The sequence below is a fragment of the Triticum aestivum genome, chromosome 3A (genome assembly GCF_018294505.1).
Source record: "Triticum aestivum cultivar Chinese Spring chromosome 3A, IWGSC CS RefSeq v2.1, whole genome shotgun sequence".
Classification (NCBI taxonomy): domain Eukaryota; kingdom Viridiplantae; phylum Streptophyta; class Magnoliopsida; order Poales; family Poaceae; genus Triticum; species Triticum aestivum.
In genome coordinates, this window is record NC_057800.1 from 37,140,716 (window position 1) to 37,155,669 (window position 14,954).

At 45.4% G+C, this 14,954-nt stretch overlaps 1 protein-coding gene across 1 annotated transcript; it reads left to right on the plus strand.

Moving 5' to 3' along the window:
- The first annotated feature begins 10,768 nt into the window (after positions 1-10,768).
- LOC123060058 (receptor kinase-like protein Xa21) lies at positions 10,769-14,025 on the plus strand. The gene is made up of 2 exons (XM_044482625.1): positions 10,769-13,346; positions 13,445-14,025. The coding sequence occupies exons 1-2, from the start codon at positions 11,183-11,185 to the stop codon at positions 13,828-13,830; spliced, it is 2,550 nt and encodes an 849-aa protein (XP_044338560.1). The 5' UTR covers positions 10,769-11,182; the 3' UTR covers positions 13,831-14,025.
- The last annotated feature ends 929 nt before the right edge of the window (positions 14,026-14,954 follow it).

Genomic DNA, 14,954 nt, shown 5'->3' on the forward strand with positions numbered 1-14,954 from the left:
ACTTGGGAGTGGTAAAGGAGGGCAAATAGTATCCAAGTTCTAGGGAACGGTTGAAAACGGTTGGTTTAGAAGCCTGAGAAGTTGGGGTTGGCCTGCTGCGAGATTTGCACTGCATAAAAGCTGTGGGTTCTCCAAAAACTGCTTCAAAAATTTATCCCTTTGGTTGGCTTCTAGCTTCTTCAAAGCAAAAGTTGGTAATAAAGCCCAACGAAATACAACCTAAACCATGATGCCGTTCTTTTGGTTTATGTTCGCCCATGACAATTGATAACGACGCTTGAGAAGCGTGTGCTCTTCCCATCCCTCTTCCACCTTCACTTGGGGCTTGAGAACCATGAGATGTTTGTGTTCTTCCTATCCCCCCTCTTCCCCTTCCTCCTTCAGGATGGGCTGCAACTAGGAAACATAGTATAAGATCCTATCATTTTTGAAGAAAGTAGAAAGAGAATAATAAATATAATTATACCCACTATTTTATTAATTACTATTTAAGTTCACAAATATAAGATGTTTTGGATATTTCAATATGGACTACATACAGACTAAAATGAGTGAATAAACACACTAAAAGTTAGAACATCTTATATTTGTGAACAGAGGGAGCAACACCCTATGTTCACAGTTTATTTGGTTTATGTCATAGACATGCCTTGCCACATTTCATATTTCTATGGTCCATGGGTCATAGACCTAATCGTGGCCCACCCTTTGTTGACAAACCATCACATTTCCTAAACTTTTATGTTGCAAAACTAATGTTGGATAAAAAATGTTTGACAGGCTAACACCATCCGAGTAATCACTTAATTTCTTAGAAACCATTCCCTGATGTATTTTCTTTACATGTTCTTGGGACTCTCTCCACATTGGGAGACCTAATTGCCAAATACTATTCAAGAATTAGATTAACATTTGAACTGTCTAGTCTCTCCATTCTCATTTATTCTTGTTCAACATTTGCAGAAGAGAGTTTCCTATGTGGCATTTCTGGTAGTCGTATTTACCCCGGCGCACAACAATTGCAAAAAAAAAACTAATAACCATGTCGCAATAGAGAAATACAGATGGAGAACAAGAGATGAAGCCAGCGGATGATAAATTCCTGCATATTGACACTAAGTTTCTTCTCATTCATCAGCAAATATGCATATGTAGTCCCGTTGATCGTCCATAGTAGAACATCAGTAAAAGCCGAAGAGGAAAAAGTAATGAGAACGACAAGACTTGACGATGCAATAGTACAAGAACCTTCAATCTACTGCAATCATGTCCATGGAATTTGATTGGATCAAAGCTGTTCAATTTTCCTTTTTGTACATTATAATGACATGACTATATGGTTTTTTGTATGAACACAAGAGGTTTTAAGATGGTTTGTGACTCTGATCGACATTGATCTCATGGCTTTAATCCAAATATATTGAGTGTTCCCTGTCACAAGTGCCCCCTCCAAGTTGACATTTGTTAAATTTACCTGCATGATGAAACAAGAAAAGCTAAATCACAATAATAAGTTCGCTGAACCGAATGTATGATGTTCAGCCAAATCAGAGCAGCACAAGCATATAACTGTTTATTTTGAACCTAAACTATCATAATATCCTGCTGCGTACGCTGTCGAGCGACTGATGTACCTTTGTCTCATTTTCCAGCTAGAAGCCGTCGTTTCTAAGGTCGGCGTCAGAGACATCAGCGTTAGAAGTATAATGCGTTTGAGATAGAGATAGAATTAGTAATGTCTTGTCTTATACTCCAAGTTTCTACCCCACCATGTACTCTATATAATCCCTCACGAGGGTTAGATCACAACAACATAATATTCATCCATCCTACAATTTCTACATGGTATTAGAGCGGTCACACCACTTCTGCAGCACACCACCACCGAGCCCCGAGGAGAGGGGGCACGACACCCGATCAATCAAAGATTAGATTGTTCTCGCAGTTTAGATTCAAATTTTCAGTTCCCCGTCATTAGATCAATTTCAGTTTTAGAAATTCTCATTAAATTAGTTTTTCCATTAGCTATAAAAAAAAATCCGACGATCCTTAGATGCAATTCGGTGAAAAGAAAATGCATTCTCATACGTCAGGCGTAGGCATCCATCTCGTTCGTATACGCGCATCTCCCGGCGGCTGCGTCTGCACCGACTTCTTCATCCGATCTGATCAAGCCGTCGCCAATAAACCAGAAGGCGGCACACTCATGCGGCGGGGCAGGTTGACCCTGTCACGACCGCACGATCGACTGCTACGCGCGCAAACTACGAGTAGCCGGCGACTTGAGCGAGATCGCGAGGAGCAGGCGTACGCGGGGCTCGGGCGGCGGAGCAGCGCCAGCTTCGATCCGGGCTACACACGGCAGGCAACAGCTGTCTCCACGCGCGGGACTCCAGCCCAGGAACAAGTTGGCTTCATCGATCTAGCAACCAACCATGAGCTAGGCACACAAGGAGATCAGCAGAATCATTATGTTTGCATGCAACCATGCAGGTAATTTCCATCGGTGCTAACCACTTCGTCTATCCAGAGCACACAGGACGGCGCTTCTCGCGATCGAATCCGTGTAGGCACTATGCCTATACCAATAAGATCGTCCGGCGCGGCCCTGTCTCTGTTCAGACCCGCTGTCCATCATCTAGCGATCTGCATCTGCACCAAACCATCATCTACACCGAGTGCTGCATCCCGAGCCCAGCTACATCACCTCCTGCATCGACCATATAAGACGTACGTAATTGATGGAGGGTCTCGCACAATCCCAATAGGGTGCAGTGCTTCTCAATATATAGCAGTAGGTATTACATGTACAAGGTAGATACGAATAGGTATCTACAAACGTATACAACATGGATTCTAACACCCTCCCTCAATCTTAACCGGTGTCAAGAAGGTTGAGATTGCGCCGACAAACTTCAAACAAGGGAAGTGACAATGGCTTAGTGAAAGTGTTCGCAAGTTGATCTTTCGATGAGATGAACTTGATTTGTAGTAGCTTTTGTGCAACCCGTTCCCTCACAAAGTGAAAGTCAACTTCGATGTGCTTCGTCCTTGCGTGGAAGACAGGATTGCATGAAAGATATGTAGCTCCAATATTATCACACCACAGAACTGGGGGTACATCTTGAGGAATACCCAATTCCCGCAGCAAAGACTGTACCCAAATGAGTTCGGCAGTAGCATTAGCAACAGCTTTGTACTCAGCTTCTGTACTGCTCCGAGAAACTGTGGCTTGCTTGCGAGCATTCCAGGCGATCAAATTGGAACCAAAGAACACATCATATCCCCCTGTAGATCGCCGGTCATCAGGACTCCCTGCCCAGTCCGCATCAGAGAAAGCAGACAACACTCTAGAGGTGGTCGGTCGAAGATGCAAACCGAAGGAGGCAGTGAGACGAACATAACGCAGGATGCGTTTGACCGCAGACCAGTGTGTGTCACGAGGCTCATGAAGATACTGGCAGACACGGTTAACTGCAAAGGAAAGATCTGGTCGAGTAATAGTAAGATACTGTAGCCCACCAACAATACTGCGATACTCTGTAGCATCACCAGGCGAGAGGAGAACACCAACATCAGCATAGAGCTTCTCAGTCACAGTCATGGGTGTGGTGACAGGTTTACACTTCAGCATGCCCGCACGCCGGAGAAGGTCCAAAGAGTATTTCTTCTGAGTGAGTGAGAGACCAGCAGCAGTATGAGTCACTTCTATCCCCAGAAAATAGTGAAGAGGACCAAGATCCTTAACAGCAAAGTCATGTCGAAGACTTAGTATGAGTTTATCAACTGCAGTAGATGAAGAACTGATGAGAATAATATCATCAACATAAACCAATAGATACATCGTGAGCCCAGGGCGCTGTAGAAGAAACATAGACGTGTCTGCAGTAGAGGGAACAAATCCATGCGACCGAAGAGCAGAACCAAGACGAGCATGCCAAGCACGAGGGGCTTGTTTGAGACCATAAATTGCTTTATGGAGCCGACAAAGATGATGTGGACGATCTGAATCAACAAAACCAGGAGGTTGTCGCATATAAACCTCTTCCTCTAGGACACCATGAAGGAATGCATTCTGGACGTCCAACTGTCGAAGAGACCAACCACGAGTAACTGCTAATGAGAGAAGAAGACGAATAGTGGTAGGCTTGATGACAGGACTAAAAGTGTCTTCGTAATCAAGCCCATATCGTTGTTTAAATCCTTTGGCAACCAGTCGCGCCTTGTAACGTTCAATAGAGCCATCAGCATGCCTTTTTACTTTAAATATCCATTTAGAATCAATCACATTTACCCCGGAAGGAGGAGGAATAAGTTGCCAGGTCTCATTTCTCTGAAGTGCGAGGAACTCCTGTTCCATTGCATTTCGCCAGTGAGGTATGGTCATTGCTGCTTGAAAATGTCGAGGTTCGGACGTCGGATCAGATGCAGCCTGCGCCATGGAAGTAGCCAGCCAAGCAATAGTACCATCAGTTCGTTGCTTCGGTTGGAAAATGCCGTGACTGCGTGTATGCACCCGTCGAGTAACAACAGGGGCCGGCGGCTGAACGGGCGATAACGGTCCAGAAGATGCCGACACAGGCGACACAGGCGGAGCCATGACATGGTCAGTCGCAGGCGTTGGTGGCGTTGGGGAGCTCGGCTCGGTATCCAGCGCTGGTGAGTCAGCGAACACAGGAGCCATGCAAGACCCGGCTGACCCGGGAGCCACGAGCGGCTCAAAGCGCGGCTCCGGCTCGGCGTGTCGTTCGGCTGGATCCGGCTCGGACCGAGCCGCCGTTGCATGGCGCTGCATGCAATCAACGTCTCGCGCATGCACGTGAGCATCGCTTGATGCATTGGTCTGAATTGCTTGCATGTAATCATCGTGAGCTGTTGTATCATCTAGCAACTCTAGCTGTGCACCTCGCCCAGTACCTGTACCATGGTTAGGAAGCAAAAAAGGAGAGTATGCAGCATCTACAAATTGGTCAGATGAAGGACCCGATGGAGAATCAGAGTTGCTAGATGGAGTTTGTGATGCGGGTAAATTAGAAAAGGGATAAAGGTTCTCATCAAAGACAACGTCACGGGATATATAGACACGATTAGACGGAACATGGAGACACTTATACCCTTTATGAAGAGAACTATACCCAAGAAACACACATTTTTTTGATCGAAACTCAAGTTTGTGACGGTTATAAGGCCGAAGGTGTGGCCAGCAAGCACAACCAAAAATCTTGAGGAATGTATAGTCAGGTGTCTCTTGAAGTAAACACTCAATGGGTGTTTTCATGGCTAGAACTCGTGTGGAAAGCCTGTTGATGAGGAAGCAAGCTGTGGAAAAGGCATCAGTCCAAAAACGAAAAGGTACAGATGCATGTGCTAAGAGAGTTAGACCGGTTTCAACTATGTGTCGATGCTTACGTTCAGCGGAGCCATTCTGCTGATGTGTATGTGGACAGGACACACGATGTGTAATCTCAAGTTTCCCAAAAAATGTGTTGAGATTGCGATATTCCCCACCCCAATCTGATTGAACATGAAGAATTTTATGGTTAAGTAGACGCTCAACATGAATTTGGAATTGAAGAAAAACATTGAACACATCTGCCTTGCGCTTAAGAAAATAAAGCCAAGTAAATCGACTATAAGCATCAATAAAACTAACATAGTAGTTATGACCACTAACTGAAGTTTGGGCAGGACCCCATACATCTGAAAAGATAATTTCAAGAGGAGCTGTAACTACACGACTAGACAACGGGAACGGGAGCTGATGGCTTTTGCCTTGCTGACAGGCATCACACACGGACTCATCTTTTTTGCTAGACTCGACTCGTAGTTGATGACGACGAAGGACATGACGTATAATGGGAGTAGCTGGATGACCAAGACGCGAGTGCCACTGAGACGGCTTGACACGAACACTGCTGAAGACACTGAACCTTGAAGGTGCATCAAGTGGATAGAGACCATGCTGGAAGTGACCTCTAAGAAGAACGTCCCTCGTTGCGCGATCCTTAACAAAGACATCAAAAGGGTGAAATTCAACAAAAACGTCGTTGTCATGAGTAAGTCTAGGAACAGATAGAAGATTGCGAGTAACATCGGGAACATGAAGAACATCGTGAAGTTGAAGCTCCCCAGATGTGCTAGTCGGAAGAGAAGATTGACCAATATGTGTAATGTGCATACCTGACCCGTTTGCAACGTGAACCTTGTCATGGCCGAGGTAGGGTTGGCTTGAGTGTAACTTGTCCATCTCACTGGTCATGTGATCCGTAGCTGCAGTATCCATGTACCAGCTTGAATCAATGGGGTAGGAGGGAGTGTGCCCGTGGCCAGAACCACCAGAGCCAATGGGTCCTTGAGTAGCCATGGCAGCCTGCCTCTCATTGTTGCGTCCATCATTGCCGATCCCTAGAAAATCACGCTTAAAGCGTTTGTGGCAGCGAGATGCAACATGCCCCTGAAACCCACAGAGCTGGCACGTGGGGCGACCGCCGTTAGGACGACCACACGTAGGGCAGGAGGATCCAGACTTGTTGTTGGTGAAGCTCTGCTGCTGTTGTGATGGCGAGGGAAGAATTGCCTTGCCACCCGACGAAGAAGACATGTTCCCACCGGTGCGGTAGGGTTGTCGTGGACCGCCACGAGTCACATCATTAGCTATGGAGAAACCACCATGAACCTCAACCGATCGTCGAGACTCAATGCGTTGCTCAGTCTGAAGAAGTCGAGCATAAAGATCGCGAGGAGGCATCGGAGTGTCGCGTCCTTGGACAACCTCGATCAGCGAGTCATAATCACCATCCAAACCACCCAGAATAAATCCGGTGAACTCCTCATCGCCTAGAGGCTTCCCGATGGCAGCAAGAGTATCGGCTAGGGTTTTAACTTTGTTGAAGTAGACGGTGGCCGAGAGATCAAGCTTCTTAATATCCTGAAGTTGCCGACGAAGAGCCATGGAGCGCGCCGTGGATTGGGAGGAGAAACTACTCTCTAGGGTTGTCCAGGCGTCTTGGGAAGTTGCAGCAAACAAAACCATGCCAGCCACCCCCTCCGTCAACGACGATTGGATCGCCGAGAGGATGGCTTGATCTTGCTGTACCCAGCTCGTGTGCGCCCTGTTAGGAACTAGGTGCTGCGCGCCATCAGCAGTGGTGGCGAGGACGGTCGGTGACGGACACGGTAGCGATCCATCAACATAGCCGAGAAGATCGTGGATACGGAGGAGAGGAAGAACTTGTGCGCGCCAGTAGAGGAAGTTTTCCGCCGACAACTTGATCGTCAGCAGATGCGCAAAGTGGAACGGCGCCGGAGTGGGCACATCGGACACCATGGGCAGGCGAACAGGAGCAGGCCGGACTGCGGCGACCAGAGGAGCTGAAGAAGCAGACGGCATCAACCCGGCCATGAAGGAGCCGAGGTTGCTGGCGCTGGCTGTAGCGGAGCTGACGACGAGGGCGTTCTGCGCGCCGTTGGTGCCGGCGAGAAGAGCAGCAAGGGTGGGAGAGAAGACCCCCTGCGCGGGTGCAGCGGCTGATGGAGCGGCGACGGCTGTCGAAGGGGCGACGGCGGCGGCCGAAGAAGCAGCGGAAGTCATGATCGTAACCTATCTGATACCATATAAGACGTACGTAATTGATGAAGGGTCTCGCACAATCCCAATAGGATGCGGTGCTTCTCAATATATAGCAGTAGGTATTACATGTACAAGGTAGATACGAATAGGTATCTACAAACGTATACAACATGGATTCTAACAGACCAACGCCGCCGATCTGTACCTTCACCGAGCTGTCTAACCTGCACCGAGAAATCTGCACCGACCTGCGCCACATCATTGAGCTGTATGACTACATCACGCTCAAGAAGAAAAAAGAATCTTAGTCGAGCACATCTATGAGAAGCGACCGTGACATGCACCGACTTCTCCGACGCGACACGGCATCGACACATCGTCGTCGCCAGGGACGCCTTCAAGTGACATCATCGTTGACACGCCGCTGCAAAGTCATTGCCGACACTTCATCGCCAAGGTCTTCATCAACATGGTCTTGACCAACAACTTTGTCAACACACCGCCGCCGCCTCGTCCACAAGATGGATACCTAGCGTCTGATAGACTTTTCTGCAAGACGCGACCTCGACGACGGCAATGACCACGTCACGACGACGACATCAACCACGTCATCCACGACAACACGACTGCGTCGACACATTGTCACTGTAGTGACGACCCCTACACGGCCACACGATTCTGGCAAAACCGATGTGTGGTTGATGGGTTTTCTCCAGTCCTGCCAAAACCGGTGGACTCATCGCTGACGGCACACTCTGACATTCGCAAGGTGCATCGTTCACGACTGCAGTTTCGTCCTCTACAACATAGTGCATTTTTTTCGTCTCCGGCTTTGTGTGGCTTCATCATCCACGACGACTACACCATCGACTATGACTACCTTGACCACAGTTACATCACCATCATCGGCTACCTCGACATCACATTAATGGCTACATCTACAGTTACTCATCGGCAACAACTCCAGTCAACAGCGTCCGCATTGTCACTAGCGTCCACGCCACTTCCGCTGTGACTGTGGGAGGGAATAGAGGAGAGACAAGGAAGGCACCAGAAGGAGACGCAGTCACCGCCCTAGGTGCCGACACATCAGAGACGACAGAAGCCCAAGACTTCAAATTCAGTCGCAATCGTGCGCTTCGCTCCCGCTACGACTGAGCGGGAATGTTAGAAGTATAATGTGTTTGAGATAGAGATAGAATTAGTAATGTCTTGTCTTGGAGTATTGTACTCCAAGTCTCTACCCCATCATGTACTCTATATAATCCCAGGGTTAGATCACAACAACACAATATTCATCCATCCTACAATTTCTACAATCAGCACCTAAGTCACCATCAAACAGCCAAAATTTTGTAGGCAGTCATAACTTCATGGCTTGACTCTTGGCATATGCAGTGCAGGAATCACAAGTTCAAAACAACCACCTGTTAGGTCTGCATCGAGGAAGCTGGCGGCAAGCAGCTTTGCACGGTTTCGCCTCTGAAGTTGTTCCGCCGCAGTATAGACTGCAGCTAGAACACAGATTTAGAAAAACAGCCAAAACACTCTGAATATTCAGTGGTTCAGTTTTATTTCTTCAATGAAAGTTCGGTCAGAACCTGCGTGCTACATGAATCTATCCAAATCCAAGTACATGAATCTATCCAAGGACCAGCCCTGGTGTGGATTCCGGCCTAACCCCGGCCTGCCAAGTCAAAAGTCGACACTAGATGGCATGATTAGAGTCAGTGCGCCTGACACCATAGTAGCAAACCCCGCCCTTAGATAACCATGTGAATACATAGCATGCATATCCAGCTTTGAACGGTGAAGAAAGTGGGTGCTATTCCCACGTGATATTATATGCTGATCAGACCACTTGTGCACTAAATTAAACACCGATGATCGAACCCATGTATAATGCATTGTACTCTCCCTCTGTAAAAAAATATAAGATCGTTTACATCACTAGTTTATATATCTAAATGATCTTATATTTCATTACGGAGGGGGTATCTAGCTAGCTAGTGCATCGTCTGAGAGTGGACAACAGAAAGCTAGTGCATTTTTATTCGAGGTTCGTGCCTATAAAGCAAGGCGCAATGGGGAACACTCAAACTCCGAACCATGTTCTCGCCTCTGCCTTGCAGCTGTAGGCACTCCAAAACAAGAAGAAGAAGAACAACAACAAGAAAGAAGGAGGAGGAGGGAAAACCTGGAAAGGAGATCCCTAGGTACGTATGTGATTCACACCACGACACGATCGATCCATGAATAAATGAATACTATGTCTGCAAAACATGTTTTGACAATCATTTTGACCAGCAAAACATGTTTATGCGTCATAAAAGTTATAGTTTCCGACAGTATAATTTAGTATTTCAATATGCATCTGACGTGAGATTTATAGGTTAAAAATCTGACGCCCATAGGTACGTCGTATCTCGATTGAATGCATGGCAATTAGTAGCTGCAACATGGCAATTTTTCTGACAATTTTGCACTACATGGCAATTTTCATTTTGAAACATGGTGAATCCTTTACTACGTAAGCATGGTAAATTTATCTGTTTTCACATGACAAATCTGGGCGTTCGCTGAGAAACACTAAGAATATGATGTTGGACTTTAACATTTACCATAACTTAATAACATGTGACTAATATATTAAGGGTCCAATTATTGCTCCAATTCAATCACGAAACAGGATGGTACCATGTAAATAGAGATGTAGGGAGTACTCCCTCCGTTTCTTTTTACTCCGCATATAAAATTTGGTCAAAGTCAAACTGCACAAAGTTTGACCAAATTTATATAAAAAATATGAACATCTATAATACTAAAACTATATAGTATGAACATATGTTTCATGGTGCATCTGATAATGTTGATTTCATATTGTAAATGTTTATATTTTTTAATATAAAGTTAGTCAAACTCTACAAAGCTTGACTTTGACCAAACTTTATATGCGGACTAAAAAGAAACGGAGGGAGTATTATATTAGTAGTATTGACTACTTAAAATTAACCTTTACCTTATGTATGCATACATAGAGAATACTGATGATCGATCAACATATACATGTATGCAGAGCAACCTGGCCATGAAAGTGAATACAGTCGAAAAGCTACTTCTCTTGGTGTTGGTGACCTTCAGTGCACATCATGTGGTCGTCGTGTGCAGCTCCTCCTTCTTACATGGAAATGACACAGATATGTTATCACTGCTTGACTTTAAGGATGCAATCAGTCTCGATCCACAACAAGCCTTCATGTCTTGGAATGATAGCACCCACTTTTGCAATTGGGAAGGTGTCTTGTGCACAGTGAAGGCTCCACGTCGTGTCATCTCTCTAAACCTTACAAGTCGAGGTTTAATAGGACAAATCTCTCCTTCACTTGGGAACCTAACATTTCTACATTCTCTAGCCCTGAAGAGAACACACTTACTGGAGACATCCCAACCTCCCTCGGTCACCTGCATCGCCTCCAAACCCTACGTCTGAATAATAACACACTGCAAGGAAGGATACCGAGTTTTGCAAACTGCACAGAGCTAAAGGTGTTTCATGTTGCATTTAACAATCTAGTCGGCCAATTTCCTGCTGATTTTCCTCCTCACCTTCAGATGTTGCAGGTTTCAGATAATAACCTTACTGGCACCATCCCACCTTCTCTTGCCAATATCACGACACTAACCCACATTACCTTCTCTTATAATCACATCAGGGGAAATATTCCAAGTGAGTTTGCAGATTTGGCTAGCCTGCAGTACCTGTATGCAGCTGTCAACCAGCTAACAGGCAGATTTCCACAAGCCATCTTGAATCTTTCTACTCTCATCGGCCTTGACCTTGGTCCCAATGGTCTAAGTGGAGAGGTACCACCAAATCTCTGTGCCTCTCTGCCCAATCTCCAGATACTTGTATTAGCGGAGAACTTCTTTATAGGAAACATTCCTAGTTCATTCACTAATGCTTCCAATATATATGATGTTGATTTATCAATCAACAACTTCACCGGATTGGTGCCCACCACGATTGGTAGACTTACCAAACTCTCATATTTAAATCTTGGACAAAATCAACTCCAAGCTAATAGCAAGCAAGATTGGGTGTTTTTGGACAACTTAGGTAACTGCACTGAGCTACAGATGTTCTCCCTGAGTTCGAATCGTATATCGGGGCATGTACCAAGTTCACTGGGTAACCTTTCCAATCAACTCCAAGAATTATACCTGGGAGAAAATCAACTATCAGGAGATTTTCCTTCGGGCATAGCGAACCTTTGCAACCTTATTCTGTTATCATTGGGGGCTAATCACTTTACGGGTGTGGTTCCGGAGTGGATAGGGACAGTTAAAACTTTGCAACTAGTAGATTTAGGAGGAAACTACTTCACCCGGGGTATTCCATCATCCTTGTCAAACTTGTCTCAATTAGGATCTCTATATCTTGACTCGAACCAGTTCATTGGTCATATACCACCAAGCCTCGGAACCTTACCAATGCTTCAATGTTTGGACATTTACAACAATAATCTTAGTGGTAGAATTCCAATGGAGATCTTCAAAATTCCAACACTGTTCATACTTAAATTGTCTTCCAACAGCCTTGATGGACAACTTCCTACCGACATTGGAAATGCCAAACAACTCGTACATTTGTTACTTTCATCGAACAAGCTATCCGGAGATATTCCAAACACTTTGGGTGATTGTGAAAGTTTAGAAGACATCGAGCTAGGCTCGAATATTTACAGCGGAAGTATTCCTGCTTCATTAGGCAACATAAGCGGCCTCAAAGTTTTGAATTTGTCTGCCAATAACTTAACTGGGTCAATACCAACATCTCTTGTCAACCTACAACTTCTTGAGAAACTAGATTTGTCATTCAACCATCTAAAAGGAGAGGTTCCAACAAAAGGGATATTTAAGAATGCAACTATTGTGCGGATTGATGGAAATCAGGGGCTTTGTGGTGGGGTACTAGAGTTACACATGCTAGCATGTTCTGTTATGCCTTTAAATTCAATTAGGCACAAGAGATCCCTGATGCTCAAAATAATTACTCCAATAGCCAGCATGGTGTCACTTGCTATGGTCATATTTGTTTTATTTCTTTGGAGAGGAAAACACAAGAGGAATTCTGTATCACTGCCATCATTTGCTACAAAATTTCTCAAAGTTTCTTTCAAGGACCTAGCCAAAGCAACACATGGATTCTCAACGTCCAACCTAATTGGCAGAGGGAGTTATAGTTCTGTATACCAAGGAAAACTAGTGGAATATGAAAATGAGGTCGCCATAAAAGTCTTCAACTTAGAGACAAGAGGAGCGCAAAAGAGCTTCATTGCAGAATGTAATGTGTTGAGAAATGTGCGGCACCGTAATCTGGTCCATATCATAACTGCATGCTCAAGCATCGATTCTAATGGTAATGACTTCAAGGCCCTAGTGTACGAGCTGATGCCAAGAGGAGACTTACATAAACTGCTATACTCGAACCGGGACCATGAAGGCTCTTCTGATTGGTACGTCATTACAATGGCTCAACGCATAAGCATTTTGGTGGATGTAGCAGATGCACTGGAGTACCTACACCACAACAACAAAGGCACAATGGTTCATTGTGATTTGAAGCCTAGCAACATTCTTTTGGATGACAATATGACAGCTCATGTTGGAGACTTTGGCCTGGCAAGATTCAAAGTTGGCTCAACTACATCATCTCAGTGTAATTCAAGTTCTTCTTCGGTTGCCGTAATGGGAACAATTGGATATGTTGCTCCAGGTAATTGACTCTTAATAAAATCATGTCAGCACATTTATTTTCTCCATTGTATATCAATGAAAGCAAAATTCACTACTTCTCTATTCATTAATCTGTAGAATATGCAAGAGGTGGTCAAGTTTCAACAGCCGCGGATGTTTACAGCTTTGGTGTCGTTCTCCTCGAGATATTCATTCGAAGAAGGCCAACTAATGACATATTTAAGGATGGACTGAACATTGTGAAGTTTACAGAGATTAGCTTCCCTGATAGGGTATTGGAGATGGTCGATCCCCAGCTGCTACAGGAGTTGGAGGAAACTCCAGTGGCGTTGAGGGAAAAAGGTGTAAATTGTCTGCTACCTATTCTAAACATTGGCCTTTGCTGCACCAAGTCATCTCCAGGTGAACGCATCAACATGCAGGAGGTGTCTGCCAAGCTACATGGAATCAAGGATGCATATTTGAGAAGCAGTTCTGTTGTTTCAGTAACATTAGCTACCTGAATAAGTTGTTGTACTTGTATAATTGACGTTTATCACATACTCCCTCCGTTCCGATTTACTTGTCGCGGATATGAATGTATCTAGATGTATTTTAGTTCTAGATACATCCATTTCTGCGATGAGTAATTTGAAACGGAGGGAGTATAATGTATGTAAGGACCCAGATTTACAACCAAACCCTCTGTGTGTTACTGTATCAGCCCAGGGCACTGAAAAACTGAGATGAATAGCATTTTCATGTATCAATATTACAAAACAAACATATATTTTATTTACTACTCCCTCCGATTCATATTTATTGTCGCTGATTTAGCACAAAGTAGTACTTGTATAAGGAGAAAGGAACAAAAGAATAAGTTCTGTGTGATGGTCACTCAACCGGATACAGAGTTTCCAGCAAAATTCAGACCAGCCATGTACTCCTACTTAGTCTGAACCCAAACGATTATATATGATCTGCTTTGCTGCCACCGTGTAGCTACTACTGTAACCTTGTCACATTTGCCAGAGAGATGTTTCTAAGTAGATCAGCGTCCGAGAGACAGGCACCTGTGCTGACAATCACACATTTTTTTCCCAGAACTTGACACATGACAGTGAGCAAGCATCACGACAACTAGTTGACTCTCTACTAGTTGGGACAGACGAGAATATAAGGAACAAATGCAAACCAGTGGCCTGCCTGTAGGGTCTGCTTCAGGCGCCGAGCAGCTTTGTGCCTTTGAAGTGTGAAGTTTGTCTGCCGCAGGATCGACTGCAGCAAGAACACATATTCAGAAGGGGAGTGCTTCGGTACAACACCCCCCCCCCCCTCCCCCTAAAACGTATAGTGGGTAGTATGGTAATTTCACATTAGGTATAGAAATACCCACCCGACGCCATACGTCGCGCGCGACGTCGTACGCCCGCCCGCGTATGCCGCACCCGTCGTTGTACGCCCGCCCACCCGCGTACCCGCACCCGTCGCCGTACGCCCTCACGTCTCGACATTGGTGTCGACAGTTGTTGGAGGAAAAAAAAAGACACGGTAGCCGCCGACGCCCGCCGTCGAAACCCTGAACCCTAACGCATCCACGCCGTCTTCACGTTGGCCCCCATCTGCACGAAGTCGCCGTCGCCCGAGT